The sequence below is a fragment of the Merops nubicus genome, unplaced genomic scaffold (assembly GCF_000691845.1).
Source record: "Merops nubicus isolate BGI_N331 unplaced genomic scaffold, ASM69184v1 scaffold7205, whole genome shotgun sequence".
In the NCBI taxonomy this organism is placed as follows: domain Eukaryota; kingdom Metazoa; phylum Chordata; class Aves; order Coraciiformes; family Meropidae; genus Merops; species Merops nubicus.
In genome coordinates, this window is record NW_008607527.1 from 1 (window position 1) to 15,830 (window position 15,830).

At 44.3% G+C, this 15,830-nt stretch overlaps 1 protein-coding gene across 1 annotated transcript; it reads right to left on the reverse strand.

Annotated features, from left to right (window-relative positions):
* Window positions 1-9,121: 9,121 nt before the first annotated feature.
* On the reverse strand, window positions 9,122-15,779 carry SFPQ (splicing factor proline/glutamine-rich; the record flags this gene model as incomplete). The annotated part of the gene is made up of 9 exons (XM_008939965.1): window positions 9,122-9,565; window positions 12,180-12,301; window positions 12,381-12,429; window positions 12,644-12,761; window positions 13,052-13,136; window positions 13,430-13,626; window positions 14,984-15,079; window positions 15,195-15,496; window positions 15,591-15,779. Coding segments are annotated over 9 exons (1,296 nt in total), but the record flags the coding sequence as incomplete, so codon positions are not given.
* Between the last annotated feature and the right edge of the window lie 51 nt (window positions 15,780-15,830).

The following is a 15,830-nucleotide window of genomic DNA, read 5'->3' on the forward strand; positions in this document are numbered from 1 at the left end:
TTTTAATGCCAATAAATGATAGAGGAGGAGTGGTGTCCCAGGCACTAGGGGACCCACGAGCCTGGGACAGACCAGCACCGAGCCTGGCACAGCCACTTGGCTTCACCAGCATGCGGTGGTTTTATTCCTGGCACCGTGTCGTTCCCTGGCTCTGCTGGGAGCTGCAGCCAAGGAGCTGCTCGCCCCAGTTTGATGATAAACAGCAACAGGCCGGGCAGGCTCCCGCCCTTCCTGCCTCAGAAAGCTCCTTAGGGGAAAACGGATTAAAAGCCAGAGCAAACAGCTCAAGGGCCTGCAGCGGCTCCGTGTGCCCACAGCACGGGGTTGTGCCTCCAGTGTGCCAGTGTCACCGTGCTCGTCACTGCTGCCCGGGTTGCTGTTGGAGCCAGCCGGGGGAACCCACCCACAGAAATCATCTTCCAGCTTAAAAAGCAGCAGCTCACTCCTCCAGCAGCAGGTTTCACCCCTGCTGCTCCACAGAACCCCCTCAGGGACAGGACAGAGGTTGGGTGTTTTTGCAAACGTGGAGAAAAGGCTTGTTTGCCCTTGTCAGGCCAGGGCTGCCCCAGCTCCCATCACTGTCCTGCCCTGGCGCCTTTTCCCCCCTTCTCCAAACACCCCTTTCCTTGCAGAAAACAAGCCCTGGTTTGCTTATTAAAGGCAGTTGTAGGAGGTGAAGTGCAGCGTGTTGAACGCTTGCATCACCTTCAGGCTGGAACAGCTTAACAGAGAGCATGCTGCTGACACTGCAACAGTGGAAGAGAAATCAGGACAAGTTAAGGGGAAGTAATGGAATTTGAGGAAAAGAAGTGTGTGCAAGCCCACAACTGTGGAGACAAAGCCACCACAACCCAGCCCCTTGCAGCGTGGTTGCCAAGGCACCATGAAACCTCTTCTCACTGGAGCCGTTTTAGAATCTGGACAGGATCAGCAAGAAGTGAAAACAGAGTGAAAGATGGCAGATGACCTTGTACCCAATAGCCTGATGGTTCAAGAGCATGAAAAGAGCAGCCAGAGGCTGTTAGAGCAGCACCAGCCACCTCTGCACAGGCTTGTGTCAAAGCCCCCCTGCTGCTGTTGGGGTCCCTGTCCCTCTGTTGAGCCCCAGCAATGCTCATGACTGGAGGTGAGGCCACTGGCCTGACACCCACCAGCAGCTGCTCAAGTCTGAGCTGACCCTGCATCCCCAGACACATCCCACACATTTCATCTGCCTCTGTCACATTAAATCCTGTTCAGTTTGACCTTCCCAGGCTGACAAGGCAGCTCCCAGACAAGCAGCCCCAACTCCTGCCACTGGAGGGGAAAAACCTCACAGCACAGGTCTACAGAGCCTGACACAGCCCTGTTTGAACTCATTAGACTATATGGTATTTAAGGAAAGGGTCATATTCAATAAATGACAGCACAAACTACAAACGTGCAGTCCAAGGGGATCAAATGAAGCAACATGAACTGTGGCAATCTGTGCAGCAAGAGCCAAACCCAGCACTTCTGCAGCTTCCAGAGAACCCTAACTTGGGTATCTCAGACACAGGACTCAAGGTGGGGGAAACAATGGGCAAAACTTCAGAAATACTTGTAGTGCCTTAGAAAATTAAGCTAGTCTGCTGGAAGTGTCTGGCTGTGCCCTGCTCAGGAGCACTGCCAGCCAGAGAAGTGCAGTACTTGAGCTACAAGAGGAGGCCTGTGGCACAATCCCAGCAGGAAATAACTGTGTTATTTGTTGGGGTTTTATTGGTTATAGGTGGTTCTCCTGAGTGCTGGTCACAGTATGGAGCAAGACCCAACAACAGAAACTCTTCCTGCCCCAAGCATGTTCTGCACCCCCTTCTGCAGCCTCACCTGGGTCAGTTTCTCAAACTCACCTTACAGCACATTCTGCCCTTACTCACTGAAATAAAACAGAAGCCATTTATTAAAAATTAAATTTTATTTTTTTAATGCTTGGATGTTTCTGGCTCCTCTTCACTGCGTTCAGACTCCATCCACCTCTGCAAATGCAAAGCACACTGTCAGCAGGAGCATTAGAACACCAGCAGCCACCACACATGACATGGAGAGTGTGCACCACAACGGGCCATGCACCCACCCCACGTCCTCTAGGATCATAAATTATGTCAGACAAGATTAAATGAACATTTTCATCCTCTTCCTAAATGTCAGCAACGTGAAAGGTCTTTGTGTTTGACTACCCTAAAAGCAGCGACAGACCACACCCAATTCAAGAGGCGTTCACTGAAGGAATCTCACAGGTTGTCACAGCAGATCTACACTGGTCCTTACCCCTCACTCCTGAGCTACAGTACTTTGGGTGTTCCTCCTCGCCCAACATTTTAGGTATCTGAGGTTCCCTCTTGTAGTTTTAGTGATAAATTTTATGAATTCCAGCTCTGCAAGTTTATTTCCCAAAGTCACTATCTGCTTGAGCTCTTGTACACATCAATTTATATTAGATGTTATTTTCAAAATTCAATGTTCATTACAGTATTTCAGAAAAGTATCTTTTTAACAGCTTTTGGCTGGGTTAACATTTGCACAGCAGCTGCTCCATTGTTCCCCTTTTCCCTCAGTGACAATCACCCACCCTGTTCACTGGTTATTTCTCGTCTGACCACCCGCAGCATTCAGAGGACAGAGTTTATTTGATGCTGCAGGGCTGAAAAGTCTCAAACAATGGTTGTATCTGGGCTCTACAAAGAGAGAATCAGAATTTTTATATAAAATTGAGATTAATCAACTGTAAATTTCAGGCAGGAGCTACACAATACATCAGAGGGTGGTGGGTGACTGAACTCTCGCAGCAGTGTCAGGACACCAACTACTTACTGTCCACGTGTTGTCCTGGTCCCTCCACACACCACTGGCCATCAGCTGGATGTGCTCATGCTTGGCTCCTCAACTGAGGAAAACATTCACAAGTTATTCCCACAGAGATTTTGAAATCTTTTGTACAAACCCACAACTATAAAGCTATTTTTAACTGCTGCTGCTAAGATTCCAAGCCCTGACAGAGCCTGGGTGCTGAACCCCCCAGCTTGACAGCGGGTACAAGTTCCACCCTCACATTTCACATGTTCACTTGTAACCATTTCTCAACATCCACCAGCTCAAAGGTACTCAGAACATCAAGTGTCCAGAAGCCTTTGTTATTTCACCCGTTCCCAACAAAAGCAGGAGTTATGCTTACCTCCCCTGGATGAGCACTCCATTTTCACTCAGCTTTCATCTTCACCTAAAGGATAACAACTGAAGTTATTATGGTAACAAACAGAAAATTCTGACCATTTCAAAACTAACTTAAAAACAAAGTTTTAAGATACATGGACTGATTAGTTACGAGGGGGAATTTAACCAATTATTCCAAAATATTAAGTGGAAGAATAAGGGGCAGAAATAGGCTAGCCTGACCACTTATGAAGAGATGAAGGAATATGCAGCAGGTAGTTGACTGCAGGACTGCACCTTGTCTGAGCACAAACCGTAAACCACCAGTCTGAGTACAGTGAGGTTTGAGGGCAGCCAGAGGTATACTATCCCTTATGTGAAGGCATTCACCATTTTGTCAAGCTACTTCCACTATTTTACCCTACTTTATCTCCTCTTTCCTCCCCTTGATGAAGGAGTGCAGTGTCCCTGGCTCCTACAGTCCTACAGGTGCTTCGAAAGCCACAGGAAGACACTAGAGGTCAGCACTGTCAGTCACAGCTTTTAGTCTCAGCAACAGATTCTCCCCTTCTCAAGTCCCACCCACCCTTTTACTGGAGCTGAGTTGAGGGTGAACTGAATGGCCAGCAGCTGGGATGCACCTCAAGGTTCTGTGCACACCTTTAGTGGGGAGGCAAATCACACCATGGTCACAGCGTGATCCGACCAGGCAGGGCAAAGTTCAAGTTTAAGTCTCAAACCCACCACCTGGGTTTTATCATGGCCCTCAGGAGCAGAGCTGTAGTATGCACAGTTTTCTGTGCCACAGCGACAAACACCATGCATAAGGGATACTATATCTTTGTGCATCCTTTTAACACTCCAGATTCACTTAGAGCCACGCTCCCCCCAGCCCTCCCCAGTTAGCTCTTCAGTACTGGTGTTCAGAAGCAACATTTATAGAGATGGGGTATTCACAGACCACTGCGGGATTGCACAGCCAAGTCCTAACGTGTCAATCATTACCTAGCAGCAATGACAGAGGTGGGAGAAGGCCAATCCTCCCTTTTTTTTTTGCCTTTTCCAGTAAGCAGCTATTTAACAGCCCCACTAGCTGGTACAGAGAGGGAAAAAAAAAATCTGAAGCTAATGAGCTGATTCCAAACTTGCAAGTAGTGGAAGAAGCCAAGGAATTACCCAGAGCAGCGTACTTTGGACGTCCCCTTTCCAGCATGCTTAGCCTTGGTTAACAGAGTGGAACAGGCCGCTGGCCTTCCTGATCGTGTCACTGCAGCTGGCAATGATTAACAGAGACATGCAACCCCGTTACTGCTCCAGTCCTAAGCTACTCACAGGCCTCAGTGCTGAGCTATGGGGAAACTGCAAGCCAATCAACACTTGGTGTGCTCAATGTTACAGGAAAGCCCCACACGCTGTGCTGTGCGCCGCGGGCAGCGCCGGTACCTGGTCCGAGGGCCTAGCAGGTACGCAATGTATTCTGACACCACACTTCTGAGCTTCAGGTGAGCTTCTGAGAAAAAGTGTATTTTACACACGGATAAAACCAAGGTATGAAACACAATGCAAGCACTTCAATGTCATTACTTGTACCCACTTGTTACAGGCTGACTCAGAGCAGACACGGCTGTTTAAGTTAGCTACCACACCACGTCCCGTTACTGCGGACAGTCAGAGCTGGCACGAGCCCCATGGTTCAGTCACAAATCACTTGCTCCCAGAGTGTCAAAAACCTGCGAGTTCAAGTACGCAGAGCGAGGCAGATGTGCTGATAACCCCTCCACGACATCCCTGCAGCTCAGGTACCCAGAGCACGCTGGAGAAAGCTAGTCTGGTCTGAGCACTGCTTCAGAGATGGACAGCCCAGCTTTGCTGGATGACAGCACGCGTTCCGCCGTCGGCTGCGCTATGGAATTCTGCTCACGGTAAGAGGAAGCCATCGTGAGAAGCCAAACTGACTCTGTGACAGCAGTGTCACTGCGTGACTAGCTAGAGCTCGGCTACACCAGCTGCAGTGTAACCCAAGAGCTGCTGTTATGATCTTGAGGTGCAGCTGCTGCCTCAGGCTTTCCAGGGAACATGAGAAGATCGCTAGAGCGGAGGGCAAGGCTGTCCAGCAGGTCCCCTGTCCACCAGCAAGAATCCTGCCTGGAAGATGACACAGAAGGGTCCAAACGTGACAGTAATACCAGGAACAAGTATGCAAAGCAGAACTTTGCAGAACAAGTGGGGAAAACACATCACAATGCCTCTGAAATAAACTGAACATCAGACAAGAGCTAGATCATGTGCTGAAACAAGGGATCTTGCAATTCAGGTTCAAGAGCTAATGCAAAAGAGCTGGAGATCAGCACGTCTGGATGTCTGGAAATGTAAAGCATGTTAATAATCCTGGAACACTACATTCAGTACTTCTAGTAATGAAGAGTTTAGAATTACATCCTCAAGACTGATGAGAAATGAAATTGAGCATTACACTACCAAGATGACTCTACGAGGCAGAAATACAGAATCTCAGCGCTGTCAATTAAAGGCAGAGGAATGATTATGCTTGTCAATCAAAGAGTAAAACGAAGCCAACTGGAATGCCCAATAAGCTCTACGACACTACTCACGGGGATACTCATTTGTACACCCTCAGAAGATACTCCACCCCAGTCTGGAGGCTGCCTGTGTCAGCAAGCTCTAAGTGCCTATCGCGAGTGCACCCGAGGCCAGAGCAGCGGCTGCCAACGCGTCTCCTGCCAAGCCACGGCCCTACCAAGGGATGTGCTGCAGATGGGCCACTGTCACCACGGGCAGTTTAGAAGGTCCTTTTCTAAGGCACGGACAGCACCTAGGTGACTAGTGAAGTGAGAGTAAGATCACATTCCCTCTTCCCCACAGAGCTCACCTAGGAGTATCTTTGTTACATCGGAACTAAGAAAAACCCACACCAGCCGAGTCGTATGCACAAAGGAATCGGGTCTGAAAACGCTTCTCTAAGAATCACAGTAAGTTGCTTATTGACTCTGAACAAGACAAAGCTTAAAACCGAAAACCACGCAGCTTTGATGCAAGCTTAACATACAGGTATGGAGAGTGCTGCACTGTAATTCCACAGTCAGAAGTGTGATGTCAGAATACCCACAGTATAAGATTACATAGAAAGTCACCAAGTTATATGATATTGCTTGTTACCTACCTGTACGCAGTCGGCAATGAGAATCTCGGAGCAAGCAGGAATACTACATCCGGGTCCTAATGTCCATTGCCATTTGTGGGACTACGTTCCTCACAGTTATGAACTGCAGAAATGCTGGCTAAGTGCAGTTACGTAGCAGGCCACTAGTTTTAACTGTAAAGTGCAGTCTCAAAACTCCAGCAAAAACTTGCTGCCACAGTAAATGGTTGCCAAGGAGAAGCCAAGAATTTTTCTACCACAAAAATACCACAAAATCTCAAAAGCAGTTTCAGTTTCTCATCAGCTGTATAAATGATTAATGAAACGTGTCTACACCAGAAGATTATTCTGAATTAATTTCTGAGAAAGCGTGAAGATGTACGTGTAGCAATACCAGTTTCTATATGCTGCAGTTTTTAGAGATCCCAGTGTCAAATGGGCTCAGTTTTGATCAAGCAAGCTAAATTGCAACAGCCAATGTCCTCCGAGTCCAGTACAAAAAATGTGTTACATGATCCAGACCATCCAAAAACAGGTCTGACCAATGAAGCACTTTTCTAATTCGTTTTAAAGTTTCAATTATATAAATCTGATTTTAGGAAAAAAGTCCAAAACCTCTTAGGAACAGATCAAAGGAATGTAACTTTCTCACCTCCCACATTTAGCAACTTGATCACATTTTAAAGTTGACATGTTTGCCAGCTTTTAAGACACCACCTTTAAAAGGTCTTGCGAAGAAGTTGGCTAGTTAGTTGTATGCCTGTTTAATCCATGCAACTCGAAGCAGAACTTGTTTTAGAAATTCTGCTTATGCAGCCACAACAAAGCTAGATTTAACCAAAAACTTTCACATGTTTTGAAAACTGCCAAATCTTTCAGGGTTATTTACTCATCAGTTTTCCAACTCAGCTATTTTTAATACCTAGCAACGGTAGCTTACGTACGAAACAGGGGTACCAACAGACAACCTCTGTAAGGTACAAGGACATCAGCATCCTTCACTCTTCCAAGTTACAGAACTACGAAAGAACATACTTTAGGATATGCACCAGCATCTCTTTAATAAAGAATGACATGTAATCTGAAAAATAAACTGAAAAAAATTAATTTAATGTTTACGTTCAGAATTCCCCATCTCGTACACCTTCACCTTTGGCGGGTGTCCCACGAACACCCTCCACAACACATAGGCATCGTTTAATTCTCCTTCCATAAAGCAAATTGCATCACTACTGCTGATTTTTAAACTAAGTATCAAATACAAGTACTCCCAAATACTTGGTCTGTGGTTTAGGAACTGCCAATTCAGAATTTCCTGAAGAGCAATTCGTTTTTGTAGCATGTTATCAACCCCCAAACTTTTCTGGGCAATTACAGAGCGTTCACCAGACGAGCTGAGTCGCTATTTAGTGCACTTAATATTCCAAATCAGTGTTACCTGGGTCTGGCATTCCACAACATACTATTTTTTTTTCATTTAAGGAGTAACAGCACTTACAGCAAGTACCTCAAGAGGGATCATCTGCACTCTAGAATACTGCAATCTGACACTGAAGTTTTAACCGCCAGAGAAAATTTAGTGTAGAAATTTGGAATTAGCCAATGCTTAGCACGAGGAATGGAAAGATCTTTGGAAGATTAAAAGCTACTCACAGAATGCTCAGTAGTTGGGGAATTGTGTGAAGATACAGCCAAAATAAGTTCACCTACTTTGTGCCAAGCAGGTTGATGTATCCTGCATTAACACCAAGGCATTTTACACTGGGAAGTCACCTTCCCAGCTTAGCTGGCATAATGTAATAATAAGCAAAGCAACTACCTTATCAATGAGTCCAGAATGCTTTGAGAGTCTTCTGGGGCTTAATAAAATGAACAGCAAGCTAACGAATTCATCAGATCTTCTACAAAAGAACCTTCAAGGGAGTTTATTTGTACTGTGTAGTATAAACTATTAAACTCCAGATTCAGATACTGCGTTTGATGCATTATCTCCAAACATCAATAATAAAAGAGCGATAACCATCATGCAAGCAAGCTAGTTTCTGTATTTTACATACAGGTTTTTAGGATTTGCCCACCAGCTACAAGATTTAAGAGCAGCTCCTGCAGTCCCCATAATAACAAATGATTGTATTCTGAGCTATGCAAATTAGTCCACTCAATTAGCATGAGGACAAGAAGCAAGTTAACCGTAATCACTCAAGTAACACTTCTGGTCTTTTTGCCAAGCAGTTTCAGGTAAGCATACAATACGGAGCAAGGCCAGATCCTGTCATCTCAGACAGCTTAAGAGCATATTAAAAAAAATCACATTAACAATCCTTTAGTTAGGAAGTCAGCCAATACAAGTCATTCTAGGATTTTTTTTTTTTGTTTCAAATAACCATTGCTAGTCTTCTGCTTAAAGTCTTTAAAAGATTCCAAGCAGTAACTGCCAAGGTGGCAAGTGCTACCATCCCACCACCCGTTCTCTGTAGCTAAAATCACAAATTCTTTACATACTGCACTGCTTGCAGTGTGGCTTTAATTACTGGAGCTTACAGCACTTGCAAGATTACCGTTTGCTTCCTTATTGCAGCACAATTAATGCTCAAAAACTCTGCGCCTACTGGGAAGTTTGGCTCCTGTTTGACCCAATCTTAGGCTAGAGGCATCACGGAAGAGATCTCGCTCTTCACTGTGGTTCCACACCCTGGTTTGGTTCAGCCTCTGCTCGAGGCTCTGGGGTTACTGCCGAAGGTGTGGTGTTCAGCCTCGTACGTTTAACCACGAATGGCAAGAAGAGTTACTACATTTAGTTTTCTATTTATTTGAAGCACAGTAAAAAAAATGTTGGTACACTTTGGGAATTCAGTGGCACAAGGTACACTGCCATCAAGTTAGGGACGTTATACATCAAAAAAAACAGCTAAATTTGTTTTGAAACACTGCATTACATAATTAAATTGTACTCGCCCAAACAGACCACTTACAAATATTAGGTCAGTAAGTTTCTAACATCCATAAAAACGTAGCTTTCTTACTAAAATGCAAGAATTAAAAAGTTGGTGTCTAAACAAGACAGACAAAAACAAACTGGAATGAAACTACAGGTCACATCTAAAATCGGGGCTTTTTGTTTGGGCCTTCATATTCTTCTCTCCCTCTACCATATCCTGTTGGTGTTCCAGGCCCCATTCCTCTAGGACCCTGGCCACCCACGGGCCCCGCACCTCCCTGCCCAAAGCGTTCAGGACGCTATTGGAACAGAATTAACAGTTCATTATAGGTAGTTGATGTCCATGTGTGTTAAGTATATATTTTTAGAAGGTTCCGCAGTCAAGGTTCGTCGATACAATCACCATTGAGCCGATCCACAGGTACCGGGAACATAGAAAGGAAAAAAGGGTAATTTAAAAATTAGTTTATTGTAATACATGCCTTGAGGTATGTTCCCACTTGATGCATTCTCATACATCTGTTACAAAGAACAGATCCTCCCTGCAGTGCTAGAAATGTAAGCATTAGTGCAGATGTGAATTAACAACTTTTCCAAATGAGCTCTAGCAATTTTCAACCAAGTTAATGCAAACAGCTTGCAAACTTCTCACCTTTAGTGCAGTAAAAGTTTAGATTACATCACTGTCATTTCCAGTAAGCCTAGCCAGAGAACGACTCTTCAGTTCACTGAAGCAGGAGCTGACATTCATAAAATGTCCTTGTAAACAGAACGCCTACTCACCAGTTAATGGCATGTGCTGCAATAGAGACCATGTGCTTTTCAAGATGGGTTAAGACTACAGTCTGCTGACTAAACTGCAGAGGCCTTAGGCAGTAACCAAAACTGATTGTGAGCACTACTGGATTGCAAGAAGAAAAAAAAAAATGTGAAAAAAGCTCATGACCAGTGATTTACCTAACCAACGCAACTGCTTGATCAAAAGACTGGCATTTGTTAACAACCCACGTACTCCAGAACTGCTGCTGCAGAATATGCAAAATGTGTTCAAAGATCTACAATTTATTCAGTGCTCCCAGTTAGAACTAGGCACAAAGGCTTGTGTGCATCCAGTCAATATCTCCCTTCCCACCCCACCTTCACCGCAAGCTCTTAGAAAATTCACAACTTCACAGCATTGGAAAGTTTCACACCAAGATGTAAAAGCTGTATTACCCTGCAATAAAGCAGAGACTTTGGCTATTTTTACTAGTACCTCCAGTTGCATGTACTTCGTTCAGTTACTGCACCAGTAGGTGTGACCAGCATTCAATCTACAGAACTGACACGTTATGAAGTCAAAGGGAACTTTGAACTTTTGTTTCAGGCAAGTTTCCCAGTACCAGGTAACAGAACAATGGCAGGTTGTTTGTTACAAAAGGTATCTGCAACTGAAAAGTCACACTTAAAGTTCTGGACTTGTGAAAGTTAGTGTCAATCCTTCCAAGAAAGGAATTTCAGAGATTACCTAGGTGCTTTCTGCCTAATTCATGGCAGCTTAAGGTTATCTCCAGTTCTGTTTAGAAGTTATCAGCCCAGTAACTGTGACAGCACTGTCAGGCAGAAATCCCCATCCTACTAAACTCAAGGCAGTTAAACCATCTTACTGTCACACCTTTGGACCTTATTGTATTTTCAGGTACTACACAAGTTCAGCATGCACCTGTACCATGGATTTCAGGAGAAAAACATACACGGCATTCACCACCGACTGCCTAGCTGCTCATGGGAGGCTTAGAACTGCTTCAGTATCAGGAGATTATACAGATGCATTAAGGCCAATGGCACTGTCTGCTGAATCCATGATGATCCGAAAAGTTATAGCTCCAAAGATATGGTTCCCCAAAAAACAGAAGATACTTTACGAGCTACCAGGATAGCTCACCCATGTTAAGCCAGAGGCCTAAACCCACCCAAAAATCATTTCATTCAGCTTGTGCTACAGAACATACACCCTTTCAGGAGGGTGAAAGCACACCAGTATCGCCACCTGAGCCAACACAGGTTTCCATCCTACCCATTAAGCATTTCTTTCATCTACATTTGTGTTGCTTCAGTGTGATAACACCAAGCAGGCTCAAAGCCCATTCACGCATATAGTGTGCCAAAAATAGTGCAGTCTGGAAACACACCTCGGAACGTGAGGCGTGCCCACAACAGTAACTCTACCTATAGTCATCCCATCACAGGACAGAAACAGGGGCTGTAATTCCTTTTGGAGACAGGAACCACAAAATGGCCACAGCCAAGGATCGCTGGAACATGCCTGGAGCTAAACCCAGCATTTCTGCTCCTTAAGGCAAACATCAGCATACAGGAGAAGTGATATGCTGTTCATCATCAATTACTTAGTTCATCTGCTGCTTAAATAGACATGAGTGCAGATTTCTGAGTTAACAGCATATCCATACCAACATGCATCAATCCTAACTAGGCTTGGAAGGGCCAGAATAAGTGCAACATTACACACCGGAAAGGAGAACAAAAATCCCTTGTCTGCAAGTACAGAATATCACATTACTGAGAAGTGACTGCATCAGGGAACTAGGAAATTTGTCACATTGCCTAGAATTCATTAAAAAAATCCTTCCAAGCCTACCAGTGACGCAGAATTTCCGAAGTCCAATAAAGTTAATTGCAAATATGCTTAACAGCACATTTGAATTCACTTACAACCAACTTCCGAGTGTAAGCTACCAAAACAGCTCAGAACTAACCTACAGCTACGCACTGCCACACTACTGGTGTTAAACACCTGCCGAGTCAGCAGTTAACAGTGACATTTACACAACCAGCCCAACACTGGCAGAGAACTCAATTCCCAACCACAACATCTCCCTTGTGCTAAACTAAAGCCACCACGGGATACGTTACCATGTCACTTCCCATCATAGAACCACTCATGGCTGCTTGGCCAACTCCTGGATTAGCTTCATAACCTATGCCGCCACCACCTCCCAGAGGTGGAAATTTCTGGGCTGCAGAAGCATAAGGATCTAAGAAAGAAAAATATATAATCATATTCTGACAATTTCTAAGTTCACCACAGAAAGTAATTATTTAAAAATTCTTTACCTCCCATGTTCATTGTGGTGGCACCACCCATTCGCATGTCTCTCTCCCTCTGCGTAGAAGAAACAACTTTTAGCAGGGATTACTGACTCCCAAAATCCATACCTTTTCCAGGAGATAAAGCACACGTACAGCCAACTACCACCACTACACCTACACAGAAACATCATGTTATCCAGCCTAAAGGGAGACAAAACGCATCCATCTTCAAAGCATAAAAAACCTGAACATGGCAACATACCCCAAAACAGCAAAATTTCACTTACTGGATCCATGTAACCCATTCTACTATAATTCTCTTCCCTCTGTCTTCTCATTTGTTCTTCCATCTCCCGCTGACGTATCATCATTTCCTCCTCCCGCCTGCGGCGCTCCTCCTCCTGCCTGATCATCCCAAAGCAGACCATTAACCCCCAGCAGCATAACATGTCCCACCCTCCTCGACAGCACTTCCACCAGCAGCTCAAAAGGCATCAAATGATCAGTTAAGCAAAAAAAAAGATACTCAATGATGCTCAAACGCTAGTGGAGAAACTTACACTGTAGTTCAATTTCTCATACACAAACTGAAGCAGCAATGGTGTTTCTTGAAAAAAGAAAAACTTTCATATAAGTCATTGAAAAAACCCAAATGCAATACTGAAAAAAAAAAATCCCATGGAATCCAAACCAACCTCAGCTGAATTTCCTTGCGTTTCTGCATTTCCTGGTTATGGAGTTCCTCCATTCGTCTCAGCTCTTCCTGACGCCTCATAAGGTCTGCAGAAACGAAGCTTGTCAGCAGCTATCTCACAAACTCATGTTAATGATTTAAGCTCAGATCTCAGGCAGATCAACCTTATTTGCACCACAACAAACAGGTACCCCTACTCCTAACAACACAGTATTTAAATAAACCTGAAAAACTACTGGTTGCTCTTTAAGCACCCCTAAGTTCCCAAGTCTAATTCTCAAGTTAGCAGTAGGAAGCATGAATTTACTCACATCATTAAACACCCAAACATTAAGCTGGCCTTTAGAGCAAAGAGACTACAGAATTCACAGCCAATTACCTTGACGCAAGAGGTTTGCCTGATGCTCATGATAAGCATCTTCCATCTCGCTCTCAAGTTTGTCCTTGGCGTCTTTCATGTTTTTTGCCACTTGCTCTCGCTGCTGTTTTTCCATCTCATCTAAAGATTTCCATCTCTGAGAATATTCAAATTCAAAACTGCCCGGCTGAGCGAAACGGGGAGGAGTCTCCCTTTCCCTGCAGAGAGGAAGATGCATATTCAGACTGAGGAAGCTCAAGGTCAATAGAAGATCCCAAGAATTATCAGGGAACATCAAAGGAGCCCCAAAAATACCACCTCACAGCTATGTGAGAACCTGCTGTGACAGTGTGCTGCTCACAGGACACGTTTTACACGCCTGAACAGCAGTACATAACTAAATTCCATGACTACCACAGTGAATATGGAGACTCCTGTACTACCACATCCAAGCAAATCTTCCCACTTTAGTTCTGGTGCACGTTTATCTTGTTCTGAACATGCTCTTTAGACTCTCCACTGCTAGCAACTGCCAGGTGCAAAGCTTCAAACAAGCTGGGCCTTTGCCCGAGCTGCTCAGAACACCAGCCCAACAAGACCCGTTTCTTCAGTGCTGACTTATCCCAAGCACTACCGTGTCAAAGGCAAGTAATTAACTGCACTTCAACTTCAAACACGCTGGGCCTTTGCCCGAGCTGCTTAGAACACCAGCCCAACAAGACCTTCAGTTTCTTCAGTGCTGACTTATCCCAAGCACTACCGTGTCAAAGGCAAGTAATTAACTGCACTTCAACTTAAAAGCTTTTCAAAGACGCCTGAGGGCTAACAGTTTATTCTGTCACACAAAGGAACCAGAGATTAAGATTCAGTAATTAACACAACAAAACTAGGAAAGTTCAAAAGCTTTCCTAACGTTAGCAATGTAAAGTATTTCAACTTTTTCAGGACACTGTACTAACCCACACTGTTTTTAAAGACACCCCTTCTAAATAAACTGTTTAAAGTTTCTGATAAAAGCAAGTCATTCTGAACACTCTCATACCAACAAGACAGACTGGATGTCCCCCAAGCACCCCCTTTTGCCATCTGGGAAAATACATTCCTAGAACAAACAGGTTTAATATGCAGATCCCTAACCTAAAAATGCTACTTTGGAAGGCAACTGTTTATTAATCTTGGAATAAGGTAAGATTTTTCTTAATTTCTCATTTCATACCATAAACTAATTCATCAGGGTGATGAGATACACCTTAAATGATAGTTCTCAACAACAGGAGGAGCAAGCAGTTAAGTCTGATTTTCACAGGTTTCTATGTATACCAAACCCCATCCATTATTGGGCTGGTTCTTTGTGATACAAGTAGAAAACTGCTTGTGGAATGCTCAGTGAAGATACTCAACAAATCAGTATTATACATTATCTGAAAACAAACTACTACAAAAAAAATCCCAAGAACTGAAAGTGCTACTCAACGTTCAAAGCCTCTTTCTGAAATACTACTCCACCTCCTTCAAAGTCTGGACAACACTACATACATTATCTATATGCTCTTTATACCAAAAGATGGTTCCTACTTTTGATACATCGGATTCTTCTGAGCAAGCTTTTCTGGAAGACCATCTTCATCATCCAGCTGTTCCAACGGTTCCACAATAACCGGCCTAGGAGTGCTAAACAAACAAATACTCATTTTACTTTTCTGTAAGAATCTCCATTCTGAAGCCCTAGAAACTGACAATTCTCTATAGCTAACAACTAAAAATCCAAAGCAGCAAAAATACTTACGTTGTCAACAAAAACACTCCTTCAGTACACCGTTCAAATGCTTTTCGTGCAGCTGGCTTTGATGCAAATTCAACAATGCCTTTTCCTGTTGATCTACCTCGATCATCTACAATCACAACAGCTCTTTCCACTGGGCCAAACTGGGAAAAAGCTTCCTCCAGCAACTCGTTGGACACGTAGGGTGAAAGATTACGCACGGAAAGAGCAGCAGCATGTGTGGCAAACCGAACACGAAGCTGTCTACCCCTCATGGGGGTATCATCCAGTTCTGCCTTCGCAATTTCTGCAAGAGCTCTAGATTCCTGAGGAAAGTTTAAGATCCAGTTTTAGAAAACCCAACCTCAAATTACTATTTTGTGAGAATTAAACGGATGGACATACGGTACGAAAGCCTACCAATTTAATGAATCCAAAGCCTTTTCCCTTGTTGATAAAAACCTCTCCTGGCTCCCCATATTTGGCGAACAGTCTTTTAAAGTCTTCGTCTGTTATATCAGCGGGCAAATTCCCAACAAACAAGCGGCAACGCTGAGTATAGGTCTTCTCCCCGGGTCGCCTCAGAAGAGAGAGGTTTGCTTTAAATCCCTACAAAGAAGCAGAGCGGTTGGAGCCATCGCTGCCCGCAGCCCGTCCGCC